This window comes from Ovis aries, chromosome 2 (genome assembly GCF_016772045.2).
Source record: "Ovis aries strain OAR_USU_Benz2616 breed Rambouillet chromosome 2, ARS-UI_Ramb_v3.0, whole genome shotgun sequence".
Classification (NCBI taxonomy): Eukaryota; Metazoa; Chordata; class Mammalia; order Artiodactyla; family Bovidae; genus Ovis; species Ovis aries.
In genome coordinates, this window is record NC_056055.1 from 36446318 (window position 1) to 36465952 (window position 19635).

The 19635-nt window shown below is 41.5% G+C and overlaps 1 protein-coding gene across 10 annotated transcripts in view; it reads left to right on the plus strand.

The window, feature by feature from the left end:
* FRMD3 (FERM domain containing 3) overlaps positions 1-19635 on the plus strand; it is a 416578-nt gene that overhangs the window by 296469 nt on the left and 100474 nt on the right. For all 10 annotated transcript variants that reach the window (XM_060409135.1, XM_060409137.1, XM_060409136.1 and 7 more), the window contains one exon: positions 3746-3869. In XM_060409135.1, the coding sequence (XP_060265118.1) occupies positions 3746-3869 (124 nt within the window). The remainder of the gene's footprint in view (positions 1-3745; positions 3870-19635) is intronic.

Here is a 19635-nt window from a genome sequence, read left to right on the forward strand (position 1 = left end):
TTTCCCATTACAGATCTATATTGAGCTTGCCCTTGGAGAATTGACCATGATTCACTAATGCTTAAATGCGTTCTGAAACGCTCATAGGCTAGTCTGCTGCTCAGATTAGTATTGATTTGCTTTTCCTTTATGGAAGACAGTGCACCCTAACCAGGAACTTGCAGTCTTCACAGGAAAAAAGAACCATGAGGTTCGAACATTCTTTAGCTCTGTGTATGAGAGGCAGCTTTCAGAAGCATACACTCCACCTTGGAGTAGATGGAAGGACTAAATCTCATCAGGGCATCACTGTCATCTTGATTTTTAACTTGAATATCTCCAAGGGTTTTAACAAAACCTGCTGAGCAGCACTATGTTGCCCCCAGAGGAAGGGGAAAAGCAACACAGATAGACTTCAGATTTCTCAAAGAGTGCACACACAGAGCATCCCCTGGGGACAGTGGTGAGTGACAGTGAAACCCCAGGAGAATGATGGGGGTTTCTCTTAAGGTGTGAATAAAGCCTGGAATTGTGATCAGACAGGTGACTGTCATGAACCACTTATGACCCCATCATAAGCTCCGTCATTATTTCAGATCCTTTATAAGGGTGACATGCTCACTTGGTAATCTCTCTCTCACCCTGTTCCCTCCTTCCTTCTTTCCCTCCCTTCCTCTCTCTCTTTCCATCCGTCCTCTCTTCTAATTCCCATGTGTTCTCCAAACATTTATTAGACACTCCTAGGTGGCAGACATTGTTATGTGAAGTCCCTTTGGGGGGTTGGGGCAGACAGGTAAACAGGAAGTTTTGATGGTGTCTCAGTGTCTACATGGAGGGACGCAGAGGGTCCCCACTGTGATCCCATGAGGCCCCTCTTCAAGCAAGTGTGGTGAGGGAAGTCTTCTGCAGAAGTCGACCCTGGAGCTGTAATGTCTTGTATCTCAAGTTCTTTTGCAACAAACTCTCCCCAAAGAAGGGAAATGCTGCTGCCATGTGTGCCCTTTACAGTCAATACTGATTTTGCCATCATCTGACCACACTCATCATTTGACTTCAGCTCTTTGGATTTTGCTGACAATTAAATTCTCTTTTATTTTAATTTAATTTTACATTCTCACATGCCGGCCCATGTGCTATATGTTATTTGTTGTAACTTTGCCCTCAATACCATGTGCAGGAGAGAATCACATGCTGCTTACCCAACTCCTCTTGGGATGGAAAACAGAATTTTAAATGAGCTTAATCATTCATAAGCTTTTGCTTCAGGTGAAGTCAAAGTTAAAGATAAGCTTCAAAGAACAAGAAAGCAGGGCAAGTGGTGGGGCAGATGTTGACATTTACCTTGTCAGCAACCCTGTGCGGGTTCCATGGTGTTCCTTCTCTTAGTTTGCTGGCATTTGCCAGGCTACTTATTTGCTATGTTTGGCAGTTCAAGGCCATTGTATCTCACAAGTTTTTCTGAAAGGAGAAGTACCCACCATAATCAATACAAACGCAACACAAAACAAAATAAGCACAAACAGTGCTAACCACTGTGCAAGCTGACATTTGCATGGGATGTGGCATAGTTTACTATCAGTGATCCATTCCCTATGGAAAAGTAGGCTCTGAGTTATACCATTTCCTAAATTTTGGGGTCCATAGTCAGCTCACAGGGGTCATGTGTATGTGTGTGTGTTTGTATGTGTTGGTGTGTTATGGGTGGGTTTTTTTTTTTTTTGAAGATTAGATTGAATTAATCACTAGTTGGTGGCTCACTTTCATCCCTGGTTCCATTGGCCCCCCTATTGGTTGAGTTTCCTTTTTTTCATTATTCTTTATTTTCATTCCTAAAGGCAACAGCTGGATTCTTGTATATCATTTACTTGACATACATCCTTATAAAATGATTAATATGGTTTTGTGTGTATATATTCTTCAGTTTCATAAATTAAATGGGGCTATATTTAATCCTTCCTTTTTATGCTCAGAACACTGTTTGGGGAATCTACTCACATTTCTGGGTATAGTTCTATTTTGTTGCTTTTAATTGCTGCAGAGAGTCCAGTGGGGTACATTGCCCTTGTGCTATTTACTGTTCCCAGCAGTAATGAACACCCAAGTTGCCCCATATCTTTTGTTGCACCTAGAGTTTTTCTAGAATATATGTCCGGAAATGGGCTTGCTGGGTTGTAAGATTAGACAAAATACTCTCAGCTTGCTCTCTAGAAGAGCTGCATGCATCCAGAATCTTCAAATATGTCATAAGCACTTCTATTTCTTCATGTTCCTGCCAACACATAGAATCATCCGACTTACTAAACTTTTTGTTAATCTTATAGGTATAAAGTGACGTCTTCGAGTTTTGGTTTGCATAGCCCCTAGCACTGATGAGTTTGAGCAACTCTCCACACACGAGCTCTTTGGGTCTCCCCTTCTGTGAACTGGCTGTTGACATCCCTTCACCTTTTCATATTGGAGTTCCTGCCCATTTACTTACAGATTTTAGGAATTTCTTTTTCTTTATTCTAGATATTAGCCTTTGTCAGATTTCTATTTTGCAAATATGCTATTTCAACTTATGATTTCGACTATATTCGTGAAATATTTTAATATTGATATGATAAAATTAATTTCCCCTCTGTGGCTGATGACATTTGGGATCTTATTTTGAAAGTCCTTCCTCATGTAGTGTACATTTAGGTTGTACTGTAATTTGAACTCTGTTGAGAAGCTTTAAAGAGCTTTGCTTTCCTCTCAGTTTTGTCCTTTTACCATCATTAGATGATTCAACAGTACAGGGACAGTATATGCAAATTACAGAGTTGGATGTGATTTTGCAGATGTGCTCAAGGCATATTGATTTCTATCTACTTCAAAGTCATGTTGATGATAAAGTTCCTCCAATACAGTTTTCCCACCACCTTTAATTTACTTTCCTGGGCTATTTCTGCCTGAGATACTTGCCCCTTCTGCCTCGTTTTTCTTAGAAAGCTTGTGGAGTCAGTAGAATGTATTCCCATCCCAAGAACAGCCCCTTTGCTGCTTCAGGCTGTGGTCAATGCTCATCCTTAGTCCATCTTCTCATAGACCTTCTGGGGGCTCAGAAATGTGCAGGCATTTCTTTTTACCCCTAGAGACCCTCTGTAGGAACCCTGTATTAGAACCCAGCAACTTTAATCTGGGATGTGCAGCCATACTTAGACACACATTCTTTAATTTGAAGAGCAATCCATTTATTTTTAAATAAATAAATCCTCTTGGGTCCTTTATGTTTTGATTTGTTTCATTGAAAGGGCCACACCTGCACAAATCTCAGAGTAAACAGCTCCAGTCAGGGAACTCTTCGACTCAGAGAAGATGAACTGTGAAAGGAGGCTTGAGGAACACTCAGTGGGTTCCAAATAGAGGTGGTAACACTCCTATCATGGGGAACACTGGAAAATATTGTGAGGCATTTCACAATAATGGGTGTGCTACCACCACCTAGAACCTGAAGGGTGGGAGTCTTACCATACCTTGGAAGGTCTGAAACATAAATTCTTTTATGTATAGTTGAAGAAAATGAGACTCAGAGAGTTCATTCAACAAGTGTCCAAGATCACACAGCTAAATCTAAACTAGAATATGACCTTCTAGACACTCAGGCTGTAGTCTTTCCATAGAGACAAACACATTTTATTTCGTGAGCTTGTTCCTCTCTCTTCTTTTGGGTGGCAGGAGCCGTTCCGTGTATATCCTGTTTTTGTTGTTTTTAATCTTTCTGTTTATTTTTTATTGGTTACAGCTGAGCTTGGTGATTACGATCCTGATGAGCATCCTGAGAATTACATCAGTGAATTTGAGATTTTCCCCAAGCAGTCTCAGAAGCTGGAAAGAAAAATAATGGAAATCCATAAAAATGAACTCAGGTAATAGCGGTAGAAATTTGTAGGAATGATAGAGGTGAAAGAGTATTCATACTACAGGGAATGTGGAAATCATGTCGTGAACTAAAAATATTTGTAATGTGGGGGCAGACTGTTTCAGGAGGCAGGGCAGTATTTCTGGGCCCTGGCAAGGTCCCCCATCAGTGACAGTCTCGATGATGTGGGGTCCCCGGGTAGCTGTTTATGAACCATCAGCAATTATTAGAGCCATATATTTTCTTATGGGTTTTGACTACCCTGAGTTTCTGAAAGTGAAATCTAGGATAATTAAGTAATCCTTTCTGTTTTGAACTTTGCATTGCCTCTCCCCTGTCCGGTGGTCTTTACAGAAATTTTGACCCCAAGAATTAATAAAATAGAATCCATTGGCAAGGTTTCCTTTACCGAGCTGCTTTCAAGATAACAGATTCAGTGTCTGCTTCTCTTTGCCTTGTCTGTGAGGTTCTAGGATGATTGTTAACTACAGGGTAGTACCATTAAAAGGAGCAAAATCACATACAGTATTTATTCACTGTGTATCAGACACTGTTCTAAGTACTTGTGCATATTGATTCGTTTAATCTTTGCAGTAGTCCAGGAATTAGGTGCCATGGTTCTTCCATTTTACAGTTGAGGGAACTGAAGTGCAGCGAGATTAAACATTTTACCGAAGATCACACAGCTAGCAAGTGATAGAGGCAGGATTTGAATCCAGGCGGCCTAGCTCCAGGCTTTTGAGTATTGTGGTACATCTACTATGCATAGGCTAACAGGTAGGAATGAAGCATGGATAGGAATCATCACCAGTTTGGAATCCAGGTAACTCAGGTATTCTAGTCTGTAACTAGAACTTAGATTCCTGCAAATCACAGGGAATTCATTCTGATAATAATAGCAAGCATGGGCTGTGATATGACAAGTATGGATGAAGAACTACAAGTGATGAGATGCTTCTACTTTCTGGGATCCTGGTAATTATATATATGTGTGTGTGTGTGTGTGTGTGTGTGTGTATAACTAATGTCATTGGATTATGAGCCCTGGAACAAATAACTGTCCCCTTGAGAGGGAGTGTCGAGATCCTGCTTTATGCAGGCACTCCCCCTTCTGGTGAGTTTGAGAAGACTGTACATGTGGGCCTTAAAGGTGGCAGCATGATTCTGCTTTAGCAAGACCTTTGCACTTACGAGATAAAGATGATTAGACACCAAGAAATTGTACCAATTTCAGAAACTAACGTACCTTTTCCGGGAGTAATTTTAGGGTATCGTCTCCTAATGAAAGTTTTGTTGAAAATATGATAGTCTGCCTACTCTTTCTCCATTGCGGGGACTAGCAAGCTGGAGGTAAAAGTAAAGTCCTGATGTTGCCATGGGGCTTCCCGGGAGGCTCAGTGGTAAAGAATCTGCCTGTGATGCAGAAGATGCACGAGATTCCACGAGTTTGATCCCTAGGTCAGGAAGATCCCGTGAGGGCGTGGCTCCTCACTTCAGTATCCTCACCTGAAGAATCCCATGGACAGAGGAGCCTGGCAGGCTGCAGTCCATGGGGTCACAAGGAGTCCAACGCAACTGGAACAACTGAGCACAAAGTTGCCATGAGGGCTGTGGACCAGCAGCATGTGAGCAGCACAGGATGAGACCCTTGGGACGAAGGAGTCACAGCCACTGTGTAGTTTAATAGTGAAAGGAGGTGGAACAGTCTGCTCTGAACATAATTTGCAGGGCCTCAGATGCTTGGATCATATGATAATAAATGATTGTTGAGCTCTTACTGGATGCCACAATACTGTGCTAAGCGCCTAATATACATCACCCCACTCAGTCTTCCCAAACTCTACGAGATAGTTTCCACTGTTGTTCCCCATCTGAGGTGAAAAAAGCACGGCCTGGAGTGTAGGACTTGTTAGCAGCAGAGTCTGGACTTGAACCTTGTTCTTACCTAACACTAACACCCATGCTCTTATCCCCTGGGCTGAGCAGCCATAAGGCAACCTGGTAGTCATGTTGATGTTCCGCAGTGATCACCATGGTGAGGGTGGAGACTGTGATAGGAGAACCAGTTAGTTCTGTCATCCAGGTCACATGCTGGGGACCTCACAAGAATAGGAGTAGAAAAAACTAAAGAGGTTCTTGAGAGACATTGAAGCAAGACTTGGTGACCTACTGAGTTTCATGAGTAAATGAGTGGATCAAAGAAGATTCCAGATTGCTTTTCGTAATCAGAAAGCTGTAGATTGGACCTTGTGCCAGCTCCTGAATTTGTTGATAACCCTGAAAGTAGTCATCATGCATCTAGAGAATATAGGGCGTCAGCAGTCAGCCATGGTTTGTAGATCCCAGAAGTAAATGCCATGGCTTGGCCAACACTGCTTTGCTGTGTTGCGACACGTTTGTAACGCCCAGAAGGCCCTTGTGAATAGGTCAATGTTGTATGTGTGGAGGATGAAACAGCCAGAAATCGTGTGATACTGCAAAGAGAGATTCAGAGGATATTTTCCTATGTGTCTTTGCTCCTTTTTCTCCTTAAGTAGACATATGTTTGCTTCTGCATCAGTGCAGCAGAGAGAGATTTCAGGTTTGATGAGAAGATAAGAAGAGCAGCCAAGCTGATAAGGTAGAAGAGAAGGGGCTTTCTAGAATTGGCTGGAAACTTGCTGCAGAGACTGGAGGTGACCCTGGGGATCAGCAAGCCCTTTGTGCAGAGGTCATAAAAGTATTGATCTTCTTGTGTGGGGAGTGGACCTTTGGCTGGACTGCTCTGCACACCTAAGAGTGCGGGGGAAGAGTCATAGATGGTAGAGACCCATCTGAGACTTGGTGAGGCTGCACCAAGGTGTTACTATCTTACTCTCCATGGTTATCACAACACCTGTGACCCTCCCACACAACAAAGGGATAAAGCATGATCAATGATCTGTTGTTATGGAAAATTCCTGAAAGGTTTCTAGTTGGCCTGTATTGGGGTTTGAAGGGCCCTCCCAATAATGTTACACTCCTACCTGTTTTCTGAAAAAATCCAGAAAGAAAACAAAAGAGACGGCAAGAGAGACTCTCAGACACTAGCAAAAGGACCATGATTTGCCAGATAAACAGTACTAGCTCTGGGGGTTCACAACCTTCTCCACCCTTTTTACTTGGTTAGAATCATTCTCTTCCTATGCTCTCTGTTGAAGGACTAAAGTTGTGATTCTTGAGAGAAAATTAATCAGAGAGGAAAAACTTTCCTTCTTAGGAGGCTACAGAGCACTTGAAGGTGGACCCAAGGTGGCTTGATGGACAGGCCTTAATAAGAGAGTTCTTTAAGGGGGAAGAAAGAGAAAAAGAGAAAGACTCCAGAATTTTGAGGTGCTTGAAAATATAAGGCCAAGATTTTAGTAAGGGTCTGCTTGGACTAAGTGCTTAGACTCTTTTAGATGTTGAAGAGACTTGTGGATGAAGTTCATGGGTCAGCTTTGCCTCTTCAAAAGTGCCACGTCACTGCCTGACAGAGGGGAGGAGACGTAGTTTTGCAAATGTAATGCTGCAATTATTGATCATCTCTGTATCAGTCAAGGTCAGCTAGATTTTCCTGAGGAAACAACTCCTAAGAGCTCAGTGGGTTAGAACAAGAAATGGTTGTTTCTTGCTCTGATGTACACCCACGAGAGGTCAGCTGGGGGACTTGATTCACCATTGGCACTTAGGGCAGTCATGAGCTTGGATTTTCCAGGAAAAAGAGAGCTATGGAAAGCCCTGCTTTAGCTTGGAAGTGATACATGTCACTTCTGTTCATCCACTGTGCCAGAACTAGTCACCTGGCCCCACTCAACAGCCCGCCAGGCTCATCTGTCCATGGAGTGCTCCAGGCAAGAATACTGGCGTGGGTAGCCATTCCCTTCTCCTGAGGATCTTCCCAACCCAGGGATCGAGCCCAAATCTCCTGCATTGCAGGTGGATTCTTTACCATCTGAGCCACCAGGGAAGCCCGAACACAACCACCAGGAAGTGCAGTTCTATCAGGCGTCCAGAAGGTGTGACGTGGAAACAGCTGGCAAACATCTCTTAATGGCCTTCACAATCTCATTGACTAATGGAGTTTTTGTTTTAATAGACTTTACTTTTTAGAAGACTTTTAGTTTCACATCAGAATTAAGAAGAGGAAATTATACAGATTTCCTCTATATTCCCTGCCCCTCTACTTGCACAACTTCCCCCATACCTATGCCCATCCTCCACCAGCGTGGTACATTTGTTATAATAGATGAAACTACATCGATTTGTAGGTATTATGCACAGTCCACATACTTTAGGATTCACCTTTGAGGTTGTACATTCTGTGGATTTGGACAACAGTATAATAATATATATCCACTATTATAATACCATACAGAAAATTTTCACTGCCCTGAACATATTCTGTGCTCTGCCTTATTCATCCCTCCCTAACCTCTGGCAACCACTGATCTGTTGCCTGTCTCCATAGTTTTGCCTTTTCTAGAATGTCATGTAGTTGAAACCTTATAGTGTGCAGCCTTTTCAAATTAGCTTCTTTCACTAAGCAGTGTGTGCTTACGATTCCTGCTTGTCTTTCTATTGATAGCTCACTTCTTTCTACTGCTGAATAATATTCTGTTGTATGTACCACAGTTTATTTATCCTTTTACCTAGAACATATGGTTGCTTTCAAGTTTTGGAAATTATGAATAAAGTTATTATAATCATCCATGAGCAGGCTTTTGTGTGGGCATAAATTTTCATCTCCTTTGGGTAAATATCAGGAAGCATGATTGCTGGGTTGTATGGTAATAGTATATTTAATTTTGTAAGAACTGCCAAACAGTCTTCCAAGTTGGCTGTACCATTTTGCATTCCCACCAGCGATGAGTTCTTGTTGTTCCACAATCTTTACCAGCATTTGGTGTTTTCAGTGTTCTGGATTTTGGCCATTCTAGTAGGTATATAGCTGACAGAGGTTTACTTAGAAAGATTTTTTGTGAAGACATCTTTGGGCCTCTTAACGTCCTCTGAACTAGAGAATGTAGGTACGTATCATTCACATTTTCGAATATACGTCAGTGCTAAAGCTTGCTGAAGGCAAATGCTTCTTTTAGATCAGGGGCAGTTAATGAATTTGTTTGGCTCTTTGGGCTGTATGGTCTTCATTGCATCCGGTCAACTCTGCTTCTGTAGTGACATAGACAGGACGTAAATGAGTGAGTGGTGATTCACTAAAACTTTATTGACGAAACAGATTGTGGACCAGATTTGATCCATGGGTTCTAGTTCGCTGACCTGTTTTAAATATCTGACTTCCCTGGTGGCTTAGATAGTAAAGAATCTGCCTGCAATGCAAGAGACATGGGTTCGATCCCTGGATCAGGAAGATCCCCTGGAGAAGGGAATGGCTACCCAGTCCAGTATTCTTGCCTGGAGAATTCCATGGACAGAGGACAGTCCCTAGGGTTGCAAAGTGTCAGACTGACAGACTACAGTCCCTGGGGTTGCAAAGTGTCAGACATGACTGAGTGACTAACACTGACTTTTCAGGACAGATCTAGAATCAACTTTTTCTTCACTGTCCTGTCTCTGGTTGGATGGCATCACCGACTCAATGGACATGAGTTTGAGCAAGCTCCAGGAGATGGTGAAGGACAGTGAAGCCTGGTGTGCTGCAGTCCATGGGGTCACAAAGAGTCAGACATGACTGTGTGACTGAACAACAAATCCTGACTCTGCAGATAATTTTAAGGCAAAAAGATCCATATTTGTTTTTAAAATCTGGTATAAGAAACAAGCTCATGATTTATAGATTTTGAGTTTGGTATGCAGAGATGAGATTCTAGCAATGGGATTGCTTGTGATTGTGAAGTCACTCAGTCGGGTCTGACTCTTTGTGACCCCATGGACTGTAGCCTACCAGGCTCCTCTGTCCATGGGATTTTCCAGGCAATAGTACTGGAGTACTAGGACTGCTTCAGTTCAGTTCAGTTCAGTCGCTCAGTTGTGTCCGACTCTTTGCGACCCCATGAATCGCAGCACGCCAGGCCTCCCTGTCCATCACCAACTCCTGGAGTTCACTCAGACTCACGTCCATTGAGTCAGTGATGCCATCCAGCCATCTCATCCTCTATTGTCCCCTTCGCCTCCTGCCCTCAATCCCTCCCAGCATCAGAGTCTTTTCCAATAAGTCAACTCTTTGCATAAGGTGACCAAAGTACTGGAGTTTCAGCTTTAGCATCATTGCTTAGAAATAGGATATTCCTCCTTCTAGAGCCTTCTGGTGGCTGGAGGATGCCATTGCCATAATCCCTGCTGAGTGTATGTGCTGTTGTGTCTGACTGTTTGCGACCCCATGGACTGTAGCCTACCATGCTCCCCTGTCCATGGGATTTCCCAGGCAAGAATACTGGAATGGGTTGCCATTTCCTTTTCCAGGGATCTTCCCAACCCAGGGATCTAACCCGTGTCTCTTATGTTTCCTGTGCTGGCAGGCTGGTTCTTTACCACCAGCACTACATTGGAAGCCCCCACAATCCCTGGAGATGTGACAGTTATGTTTTACTCTCTTGGTTTCTGTTTTCCACAGCTTTAATCCCACCATCTGGGTTGAGAGGGATGACCTCTGCCATTAGCCCTGCGGGTGCTTGGAGGGGGTTGAAGATCAAGAATAAAAGAGACTTTACTATCAGGAACCCTGATAGGCTTCCCTGAAGTTTTTCCTGGAGTTTCTACTCAGCTAATCCTCTCAATACCAGTTCATCAGGTTTCTCATTAGAAGCCAAGATTTTTGAATCAGTTCCAGTCACAAGCCATCAGCTTTTAAATATTCAGAAATCTCAATTGGCAGTGAGGTGGTTTGATGGTGTATTCCTTGACTTAAAGAGCATAAAAATGATTGGATTAGCCATCCCCCATAATGATCTAATACAGTGTGGTTTGTGCTGGAAGTAATGACGACACTGGATGTATTTTAAACAGACTCGTTATCTCTTTTTATTTCTCAGAACTCACATTCTGTGTAAATCATGTGCCCTGGCTTCCTGGCAAGAATTTATAATTTCAAAAATGTCTAGCTTTCCAGAAATAAGTCCCCTGCTATGGAAGTATCCTCTACCTGTTCTTCCAATTAGTAGTTTACAGGAGGCCTCTTAGGAAACTATTTCATACAGTTTTGTGAAGAATGTTTACTCTGTAAAAGAAAGAGGGGAAATGTCAGATTATTTTACTACTCCAATCTTCCTTAAAATGTGCTTTTGCTCTGTCAGCCCTCTTTCCCTTTGCCCTGTATCCTTTCCGTTCTCAAGGCTCTCATTCCCAAAGCCTAGAATCTCCTTTCCTCTCTTCCTCCCGCCCTCTACCCTCCTCCTCCCTAACCCTGCCCCTGATTCTCTTTCTCCTTACCTTTCTCTCTCTCCCTGCCACCCCTCTCCCTCTCTCTGGTAGGTTATCAAATCCATTTTCATTCTCTGGTATAATACTCTTCTTAGGAATGGGAAGATGGAATGATTTGGCATCAAATGCTCCTCCTGTAGAAGCTAAATCTTTATATTATGTGGCTTAGAGTCAGGGACATTTCTAGAAAGCCTTGAAAGAAAGAAAGTTAGCGCTAAGTCATCTCCAACTCTTGAGACCCTATGGACTATAGCCTGCCAGGCTCCTTGGCCAGGGAGAAATGATGTGTGCACCCAATCCATCAACATTTCTTATACAGATGACATCTAGCTAAGGTGACTTGAAGGGAGAAAGCAATGTCATGGAAATGCAACATAGCTTTGAAGAAGGACAGAAGGGTAGTATTAAAAGCTGGACTCAGTCATTACTTATTACACTCTTTGATTACCCTTGACATGTGGTTCTAAATTATGCATAGAATCAAAGACATTTTGAACTTTTTAAAATATAAATTTATTTATTTTAATTGGAGGTTAGTTACTTTACAATATTGTATTGGTTTTGCCATACATCAACATGAATCCACCACAGGTATACATGCGTTCCCCATCCTGAACCCCCCTCCCTCCTGAACTTTTGATGAAATTATAACAGTGTATTTATCCATTCGTCTATCCACACACCTATCCATGATACATCCATCCATCCATCCACATATCTGTCCATCCCTTCATGAAGCAAATGTCTGTTGAAGAGTAACTATGTGTCAGAAACTGTAGAAGTGTTGGATGACCTACTTAGCCCAGTGATCTTCAGCTGCTTCTCCAACAAGCTGGAGCCTCTTCATCATCTACGTGCTCCATGACCTGATGTTTTTGAAAGATTCTATCTGAAAACAATATTCATGAAGCAACAACTAATTTGCTTCTGAATTTTTTATTGGTCATCCATAGCTATAATTAACATTCAAAGCCTTTGAATATCAAGAGGTCACTAGTCCAAAGCAAAGAAATTTGACAGCTAATTATGACACTGGAGAGACTATTGGAGTCCAAAGCAGGGGTTATAATGATAATCCTTGGACTACCATCTGACACAGATATATGTTTTTAGGCCAAAGAATAGTTTTGAAAAATGGAAATCAGTTGGAATAAAATTCGAGCTTTACTTGCACCTGGGGGATTTGTTAACACAAAGCCCTGACACCACAGCAAAGCTAAGCAGCAGTGCCCTTTAAAAGAGTCATTTGTTCCCTGAGTCACCACCATCCTGCTCAGCCTGTTCACATTCTTCCTTCCTCCGTTTGATTGTTTGTGACCACCTTGTTTCACCAATAAGGAAACAGAGACCTGAGAAACTCACTTATTCAAGGCTATACAATTATGAAGCAGTAGAACTTGACCTGAAACCTAAGTGTTCCTATAAAGTACCCTGAAGTTTCTCTAAGTGGCTGCTCTTCTGTATGTCTTGTCCCTGCCTGGCCCCAGAGCATCACCACCGTCTCCTCCAGAGCTTGGCAGTCACCCATATTTGTAGCGTTCTATCTAATGCTCTGCATAGATGTGGTCCCTAATGGTCCTCAAAGATTTTACAGAATATAATTTCCCTAAGTAAAGAGAAATGACAGACTGGGCTCTCTTCCAGTTAGGATGTGGAAAGCATGAGGCATTGATCTCCCTCTAACACCAAGATAGCATCAGTAAGCTAGATAAATTACAAAGTCGTATTTTAAAAACTCATCTGAACATGAGGATGCAAAGAAACCTCAATGTACTAAAATCCAGAGTGTCCTTCCTGGGGCAGCAGAGACCTGCAGCTGCTTTCACCTCTGGTGGTAGGGAGAGGAGGAGGAATATGCCAGAGGTGGGGGGCAGGGAGGAAGCTAAGCCTTTAGTGACTCTGAGTGGGCTGACCTGACTGGTTGGGACCCCAGAATCTCTAGTGTGAGTTGGAGTCTGGGACCCCAGAGTCTTCAGAGTGAGTTGTGCTTTCCTACCATCGCTGGACCCCAGGCCTTCCCTGAGTGAAGAGGGGCAGTATGCCAAAGCTAGACAGGGTGGGAAGGCTGAGTGAAACCCCTCTGAGGCACTGCTGACCTTGAGCCAGGGCAGAACATCCCTTGACCATGGCGGCGGACACGACCACAGGAAGAAAACTAATCACCTGAGGTACAGAGAGCCGTGGGTGAGACTGAACATCAAAGGAGATTTCCTGAAGCTCAGAGAGTTGGCAGCAAAGCCATAAAGCATAGCAAGCTCTCCAGAGTCTCATGGATGCTAAGAATCCAAGCCCTGCTGAAGGGCAAGTTCTGAGAGCACTCTTAAGCTTTTGAGCCAGTGGTAAACAAACTCTAAAGTTGCAACCCAGTTGCAACAAAACCTAAGCTAAGGCACGTTGAGAATTCTACTTTGCAGTAGCAGATCATTCTGTTGATCTTATACCCATGAGCCTAATTCTGAAGCTTGCAGACCCAAATGGATCAGGTGGAGCCAAATCCACCCCCTTCACTGTCCAGCTGTGCTCCAAGTGGCCCAAGTCATTGCTGGCAAGATTCGCACCTCACTCCACAATTAGGGTCCACTAATAATTTGCATTTCTTCTTGAGATGCTGTGCATTTTTGTACTCTATGCTGCTGCTGCTGCTCCTGCTGCTTTAGTCATGTCTGACTCTGTGCAACTCCAGAGACGGCAGCCCACCAGGCTCCCCCATCCCTAGGATTCTCCAGGCAAGAACACTGGAGTGGGTTGCCATTTCCTTCTCCAATGCATGAAAGTGAAAAGTGAAAGTGAAGTCGCTCAGTCCTGTCCGACTCCTAGCGACCCCATGGACTGCAGCCTACCAGGCTCCTCCATCCATGGGATTTTCCAGGCAAGAGTACTGGAGTGGGGAGCCATTGCCTTCTCAGTGTACTCTATGCAGTGGTATGCTAAAGGAGAATCAATAAGAGAGTGTTCCTCTTGGCCATAAAAAGGTATTCAAGACAGGCAGAAAGAAGATATATAGCTAAATACATAATCACTTGACCTTGCCTATTTTATTAGAAAACCACATCTTAAGAATTATTAGTTCTCAAAAAAGAATTCAGCTTAACACTGGTCTTTATCTCCAAATATCTCATTAGAGACACTATTAATCTTAGTAAAACAGTTCCTGGTACAAGATTTAAAGGATAGAAAATCATTATTTTCCATTACCAAACAGAGTTTTTGCCAGAAACAAATGGCCAGTGGGAGATTTGAAAGAAAAACAAATTTCTATTTAATTGAGCTTAGTGTCTTACTGAAAACCTACTAAATGGTTGCTTCCTTAATGAGTCAGTGGAACTCAGGATTTTCTTAGTGCTGTTGAGATCTCTACTTTTTCCCTTTTGGTTTTGAACCCTTTTCCTTCTCTGAACATTTGTAGCCTTTCTTTGTATATGATTTTTTAGATTAACTCTGTTAAGTGTGCAGCCATTGGAGATCTAAGTCAAACCCAATGCGAATGATGCCAATTTGAGTACTTTTATTCTGAAGAGGGGTCATTGCTCTATTGTAAATATCTTGACATGCTTCCTGATGCTTCCACTAAAGAAAGATTTCTGATTTCAGTCATGTGCAGAGCTAGCAAGGGAACAAATGCTTTTCTGAGGACAAGGAGGGAGCACGCTGTGTGCCAGGCACTAATCTGATGGCTTGATATCTGTTAATTGTTTATTCTTTATACCAAATCTTAGAGATAGGTACTGTTTTTAATCTTCATTGTATGGAAACAGACACAGCTTCAGTTGTTTTCTATTCCTGTGTTCAGTTCCTAGATCAGGGTTCAGTAAACTTTTCTATCCTAGGCAATTTAGTAAATATCTTAGGCTTTGCAGGACACATGGTTTCTGTTGCAATAACGCATTTTGCCATTGCAACATGACAGTGTCCACAGATGGTACCCAAGCAATGGGTGTGTCTTTGTTCAAAAAAAGCTTAATTGATGGAGACTGAAATTAGGACATCACATAATTTTCACAGGGCATGAAGTTATTCTTTGATCGTTTCAGGCCATTTACAAATGGTAAAAAAAAAAAAAAAAAAAAAAAACACATTCCTAGCTCCAGGGCCTTGCAAAACCAGACAGTGATCTGGATTTAGCCCACAGAGAGTCTAGTCTGGGGATCTCTGACCTAGATTAAAATGGAGACATCACTGCTGTCTAATCAGATCTAAATATCTGTCATCGGGGATGGAGTGCCTCATCACTGATAAGATGAAAAATGCTTAGAGTTTGAAAAATGCTTTCTAGAACAACCAGTAGAAACCATGTCAGTTGGAAATGCTCAGCCTGGTATCCACGAGAGCAGGCAGATGGCCCTGGACCATATCGTGTTGGTAGTGCAGGTCCTGAGAAGCATGTTGGAACCAGGCTGCCTTGAATTTGTATTTATTCCTCCACTTAATACTTCAGTAACCTTGAACAGATTACTTTTCCTCTTTAAATGTCAGAATCCTCATCTATAAAATAAGCGTTAGAACTCCTGCTTAATGAATATTAAGTGAAAAAATATATATATCTACTGCTTGGCAATATAAACAATTATATATTGGTCAGAACAGAAGAGTTTAGTAAAAGGTGGCTCTGCATGGATATCTATTATATTCCTGAACTATTCTGTTTAATTCAGCAGTGCTTTTAGATTGTATAATACTTCACCCAGTAATTCTTCTATTAAAAAAGGCAGGAATTATTTCTCTTTAATCATTGTAAATGAATAAAATATAAGAGTATATGCAATATATGTGTAATTTAAAGAGTAGTTGAAAAACACCCATGACCCCATAACTTTGCTTATGAATTAGAACAGTACTAGATGCTCTCAGGTCTCCTAACCTGACCCTCCCAAACTACCTCCCTTCCTTCTCTATGCTATTCTGAATTTTAGGTTACTCATCCTCTTATTTTGCTTTTATAAATATACTCCATACATCAGTAAGTAATATATACTTTCTTTTCCTGTTTTTGACATTCATACAAATGAAATCAAACTCTTTCCAAGTTTTTCACTTTCCCCCCACCAATATTATGGTTTTGAGGTTCTTCGCATTGATGCATACAGTCATAGGTGTTCATTTCTGCTTCTGTGTAATTAGTTTTCTATCATATGAACATGTCACATTTTATGTATTCATTCTCCTGTTGATAGACATTGTCTCTAGGTTTCTGCTGTGATAAACAAAATTACTATGGCTTCTTGAATACTTCTCATAGGGATATAAGTAAAAGAGACCCTATCATAGATACAACCTAGGTGTAGAAAGCAGGTACAGACCTGGGTCATGGGGTTTGCACAATTTTAGCTTTTCTAGGAAATGGTAGCTTGTTTGCTGAAAGGGCTGCTCCCTTCACATCCATAATGTATGAGTTGCCAGTGCTTCACAGTCTTTTCCCTTTCCTTTCCTTTTTTTCTTAAACTCTTAGAAATGGAAGCACAATACCAGCTCAGAAAAGTCAACAAAACATAAATTACAAAGCAAGTGTGTATGTAACCACCACCCAGGTCAAAGAGAGAACTGGTAATTCCTCAGAAGTCTCTATTTTGCCCCTTTCCAATATTTATCTTCTCCCTTCCCCCTGAAAGGTAATCACATCTCTGACTCTAAATATTTTAGTTTTGCTAATTTGAAAAAGTCATATAAATGGAGTTCATTCAGTGGGTATATGTTTGTATCTGGCCTGTTTCATTCAATTTTATTTTTGTAATGGTCACTCATTTTGTGTGTGGCTTGAATTCATTTATTTTCACAGCTGTATAGTGTTTCATTGTATATCCAATCTACTGTTGGTAGACATTCATTTCCTATTTTTTTTATTGCAAATGGCACTACTGTGAAAATTCTATGTGTTTCTTGATGCAACAGGCCTAGAGCCTGTTGTATGTATAATTTTGAGAGAATTACCGTGTTATAGGGTAAGCATGTTTAACTTCAGTAGATAATGTCAGTTTTCCAGATAGTTCTACCAAATTGCTCTTCCACCAGCAGTATATGAAAGTTGCTTTTGCTGCACAGTCTCATGAGTGCTTTATTCTTTTAAATTTTGGCTGTCAAATGAATGTGTAAATAACTTCTTAAAGTTGTTTTCATTTTCCTGACCTTAAAGAAGTTGAGGACATTTTCATGTGATTATTAGCTATTTGAATATCTTATTCTGTGAGGTATGTATTCAAGTCTTTTGCCATTTTTCCTTCTGAGTTATCTTTTAAAATTATTTTATTGTTCATTATTGATTTATCGGAGGCTTTTTTTTTAAAAAAAAAATTCTACACAGGAATTCTACACGTTGCCAAAATCTTTTCCCATACTGGGGCTTGCCTTTTCACTTCTGGATGATACTCTGGATGAAAAGAGGTCTTTGAGTTCAATGGTGTGTTCTCCAGAGCTGTATAGCACTGCACCCCTGCTACCATCTGGGCTGGAGTGTTTGCAATTAGATGGTCATTAGATAAAAGTACAGGAAAGTGGTCAGAAAGAGACCACCTCAGTCAGTCAGTCAGTTCAGTCGCTCAGTCGTGAGTAAGCAAAAATTCCTCACTTTCCAATATGAACTTCTAAATTATAACCTTTCAAAATTAACTTGTTCCCAGACTGAATAGAAAAAGGTGTGCTTTAAAACCGAACTTGAATTTCAAGAATAAACAATGTTCAGCTTACAAAAACTATAAAACTCTTAGAGGAAAACATAGCCAAAACACTCTTTGACATAAATGGCAGCAAGATCCTCTTTGACTCAGCTCCCAGAGTAATGGAGATAAAAACAAAAATAAACAAATGGTTCCTAATTAAACTTAAAAGTCTTTGCACAGCAAAGGAAACTATAAACAAGATGAAAAGACAACCCTCAGAATGTGAGAAAATAATTGCAAATGAAGCAACTGACAAGGGATTAATCTCCAAAATATACAAGCAGCTCATGCATCTCAATATCAGAAAAACAAACAACCCAATCAAAAAATGGGAGAAAATGTTTCTCCAGTTTTTGGAGAAACAGACATTTCTTCAAAGAAGACATGCAGATGAGTAATGAACACGTGAAAAGATGCTCAACATCATTCATTATTACAAACATGCAAATCAAAACTACAGTGAGGTATCACCTCATACTGGTCAGGATGGCCATCATCAAAAAGTCTACAAACAATAAATGCTGGAGAGGTGTGGAGAAAAGGGAACCCTTTTGCACTGTTGGTGGGAGTGTAAACTGACATATCCACTATGGAGAGCAATAGGGAGATTCCTTCAAAATCTAGGAATAAAACTACCAGCAATCCCACTACTGGGCATACACAATTTGAGAAAACCTTAATTCAAAAAAACACACATACCCCAGTGTTCATTGCAGCACTATTTACAATAGCTAGGACATGGAAGCAACCTAGATGTTCATTGGCAGATGAATGGATAAAGAAGCTATGATATGTATGTATATATACATACACACATACAATGGAATATTACTCAGTCATAAAAGATGAATTTGAGTCAGTTGAACTGAGGCAGATGAAGCTAGAGCCTGTTATACAGACTGAAGTAAGTCAGAAAGAAAAACAAATATCATATATTAATGCATATATATGAAATGTAGACAAGCGTTTCTGATGAACCTGTTTGCAGAGCAGGAATGGAGATGCAGACATAGAGAGCAGACCTGTGGACACAGTGGGGTAGGGAAAGGGTGGGATGGTTTTTGAACGAGTTGCAATGAAACATATGTAATACCATGTTTATAATAGGTAGCTAGTGCAAAGTTGCTGTATGACACCAAGAGCTCAACCTGGTGCTCTGTGACAAACTAGAGGAGTAGGATGAGGGAGGAGTTGGAAGGGAGGTTCAAGAGGGAGGGAATATATGTATACTTGGGGCTGATTCACATCATTGTACAGCAGAAACCAACAAAACATTGTAAAGCAATTATCCTCCAATTAAAAAAAAAAAAAAGCCAATATGAGGCTTAGACAAAAACAGGCTGACAGTTTACCACTAAGGGGAATGGCCAGCTCTCGAGCAGAGGAGCTCTTCTTAGTTTGGGGCAGAGTGAGAGCCTTTCATGTGAAGCAGCAGGATTTCCTGGAGCAGAGCTGATGGCCTGCGGCTGTGGGAGGCATTGAGCCACTTTAGCTCTAGTCCTGGTTCTCTTTGGCCTCCATCTGGGTCATTGGGCTAAAGTTTTGCTTTGAGGGCCACCAGAGTGGGGTGCTGCCTAGGAACATGCGGGTCAGCTCAGCTTTGTGCTTTGTTCCCTGCCAAGGGTAGAGTGAGTGTATGAAAGAATGAGAGAGAGAGAATAGAGACAGTGTGTATGTGAGGGTGGGGTGGGCATGGTAAGGAGGCAGGAAGCCCCCAATATCTGGATTCAATAATTTATTTTCTGG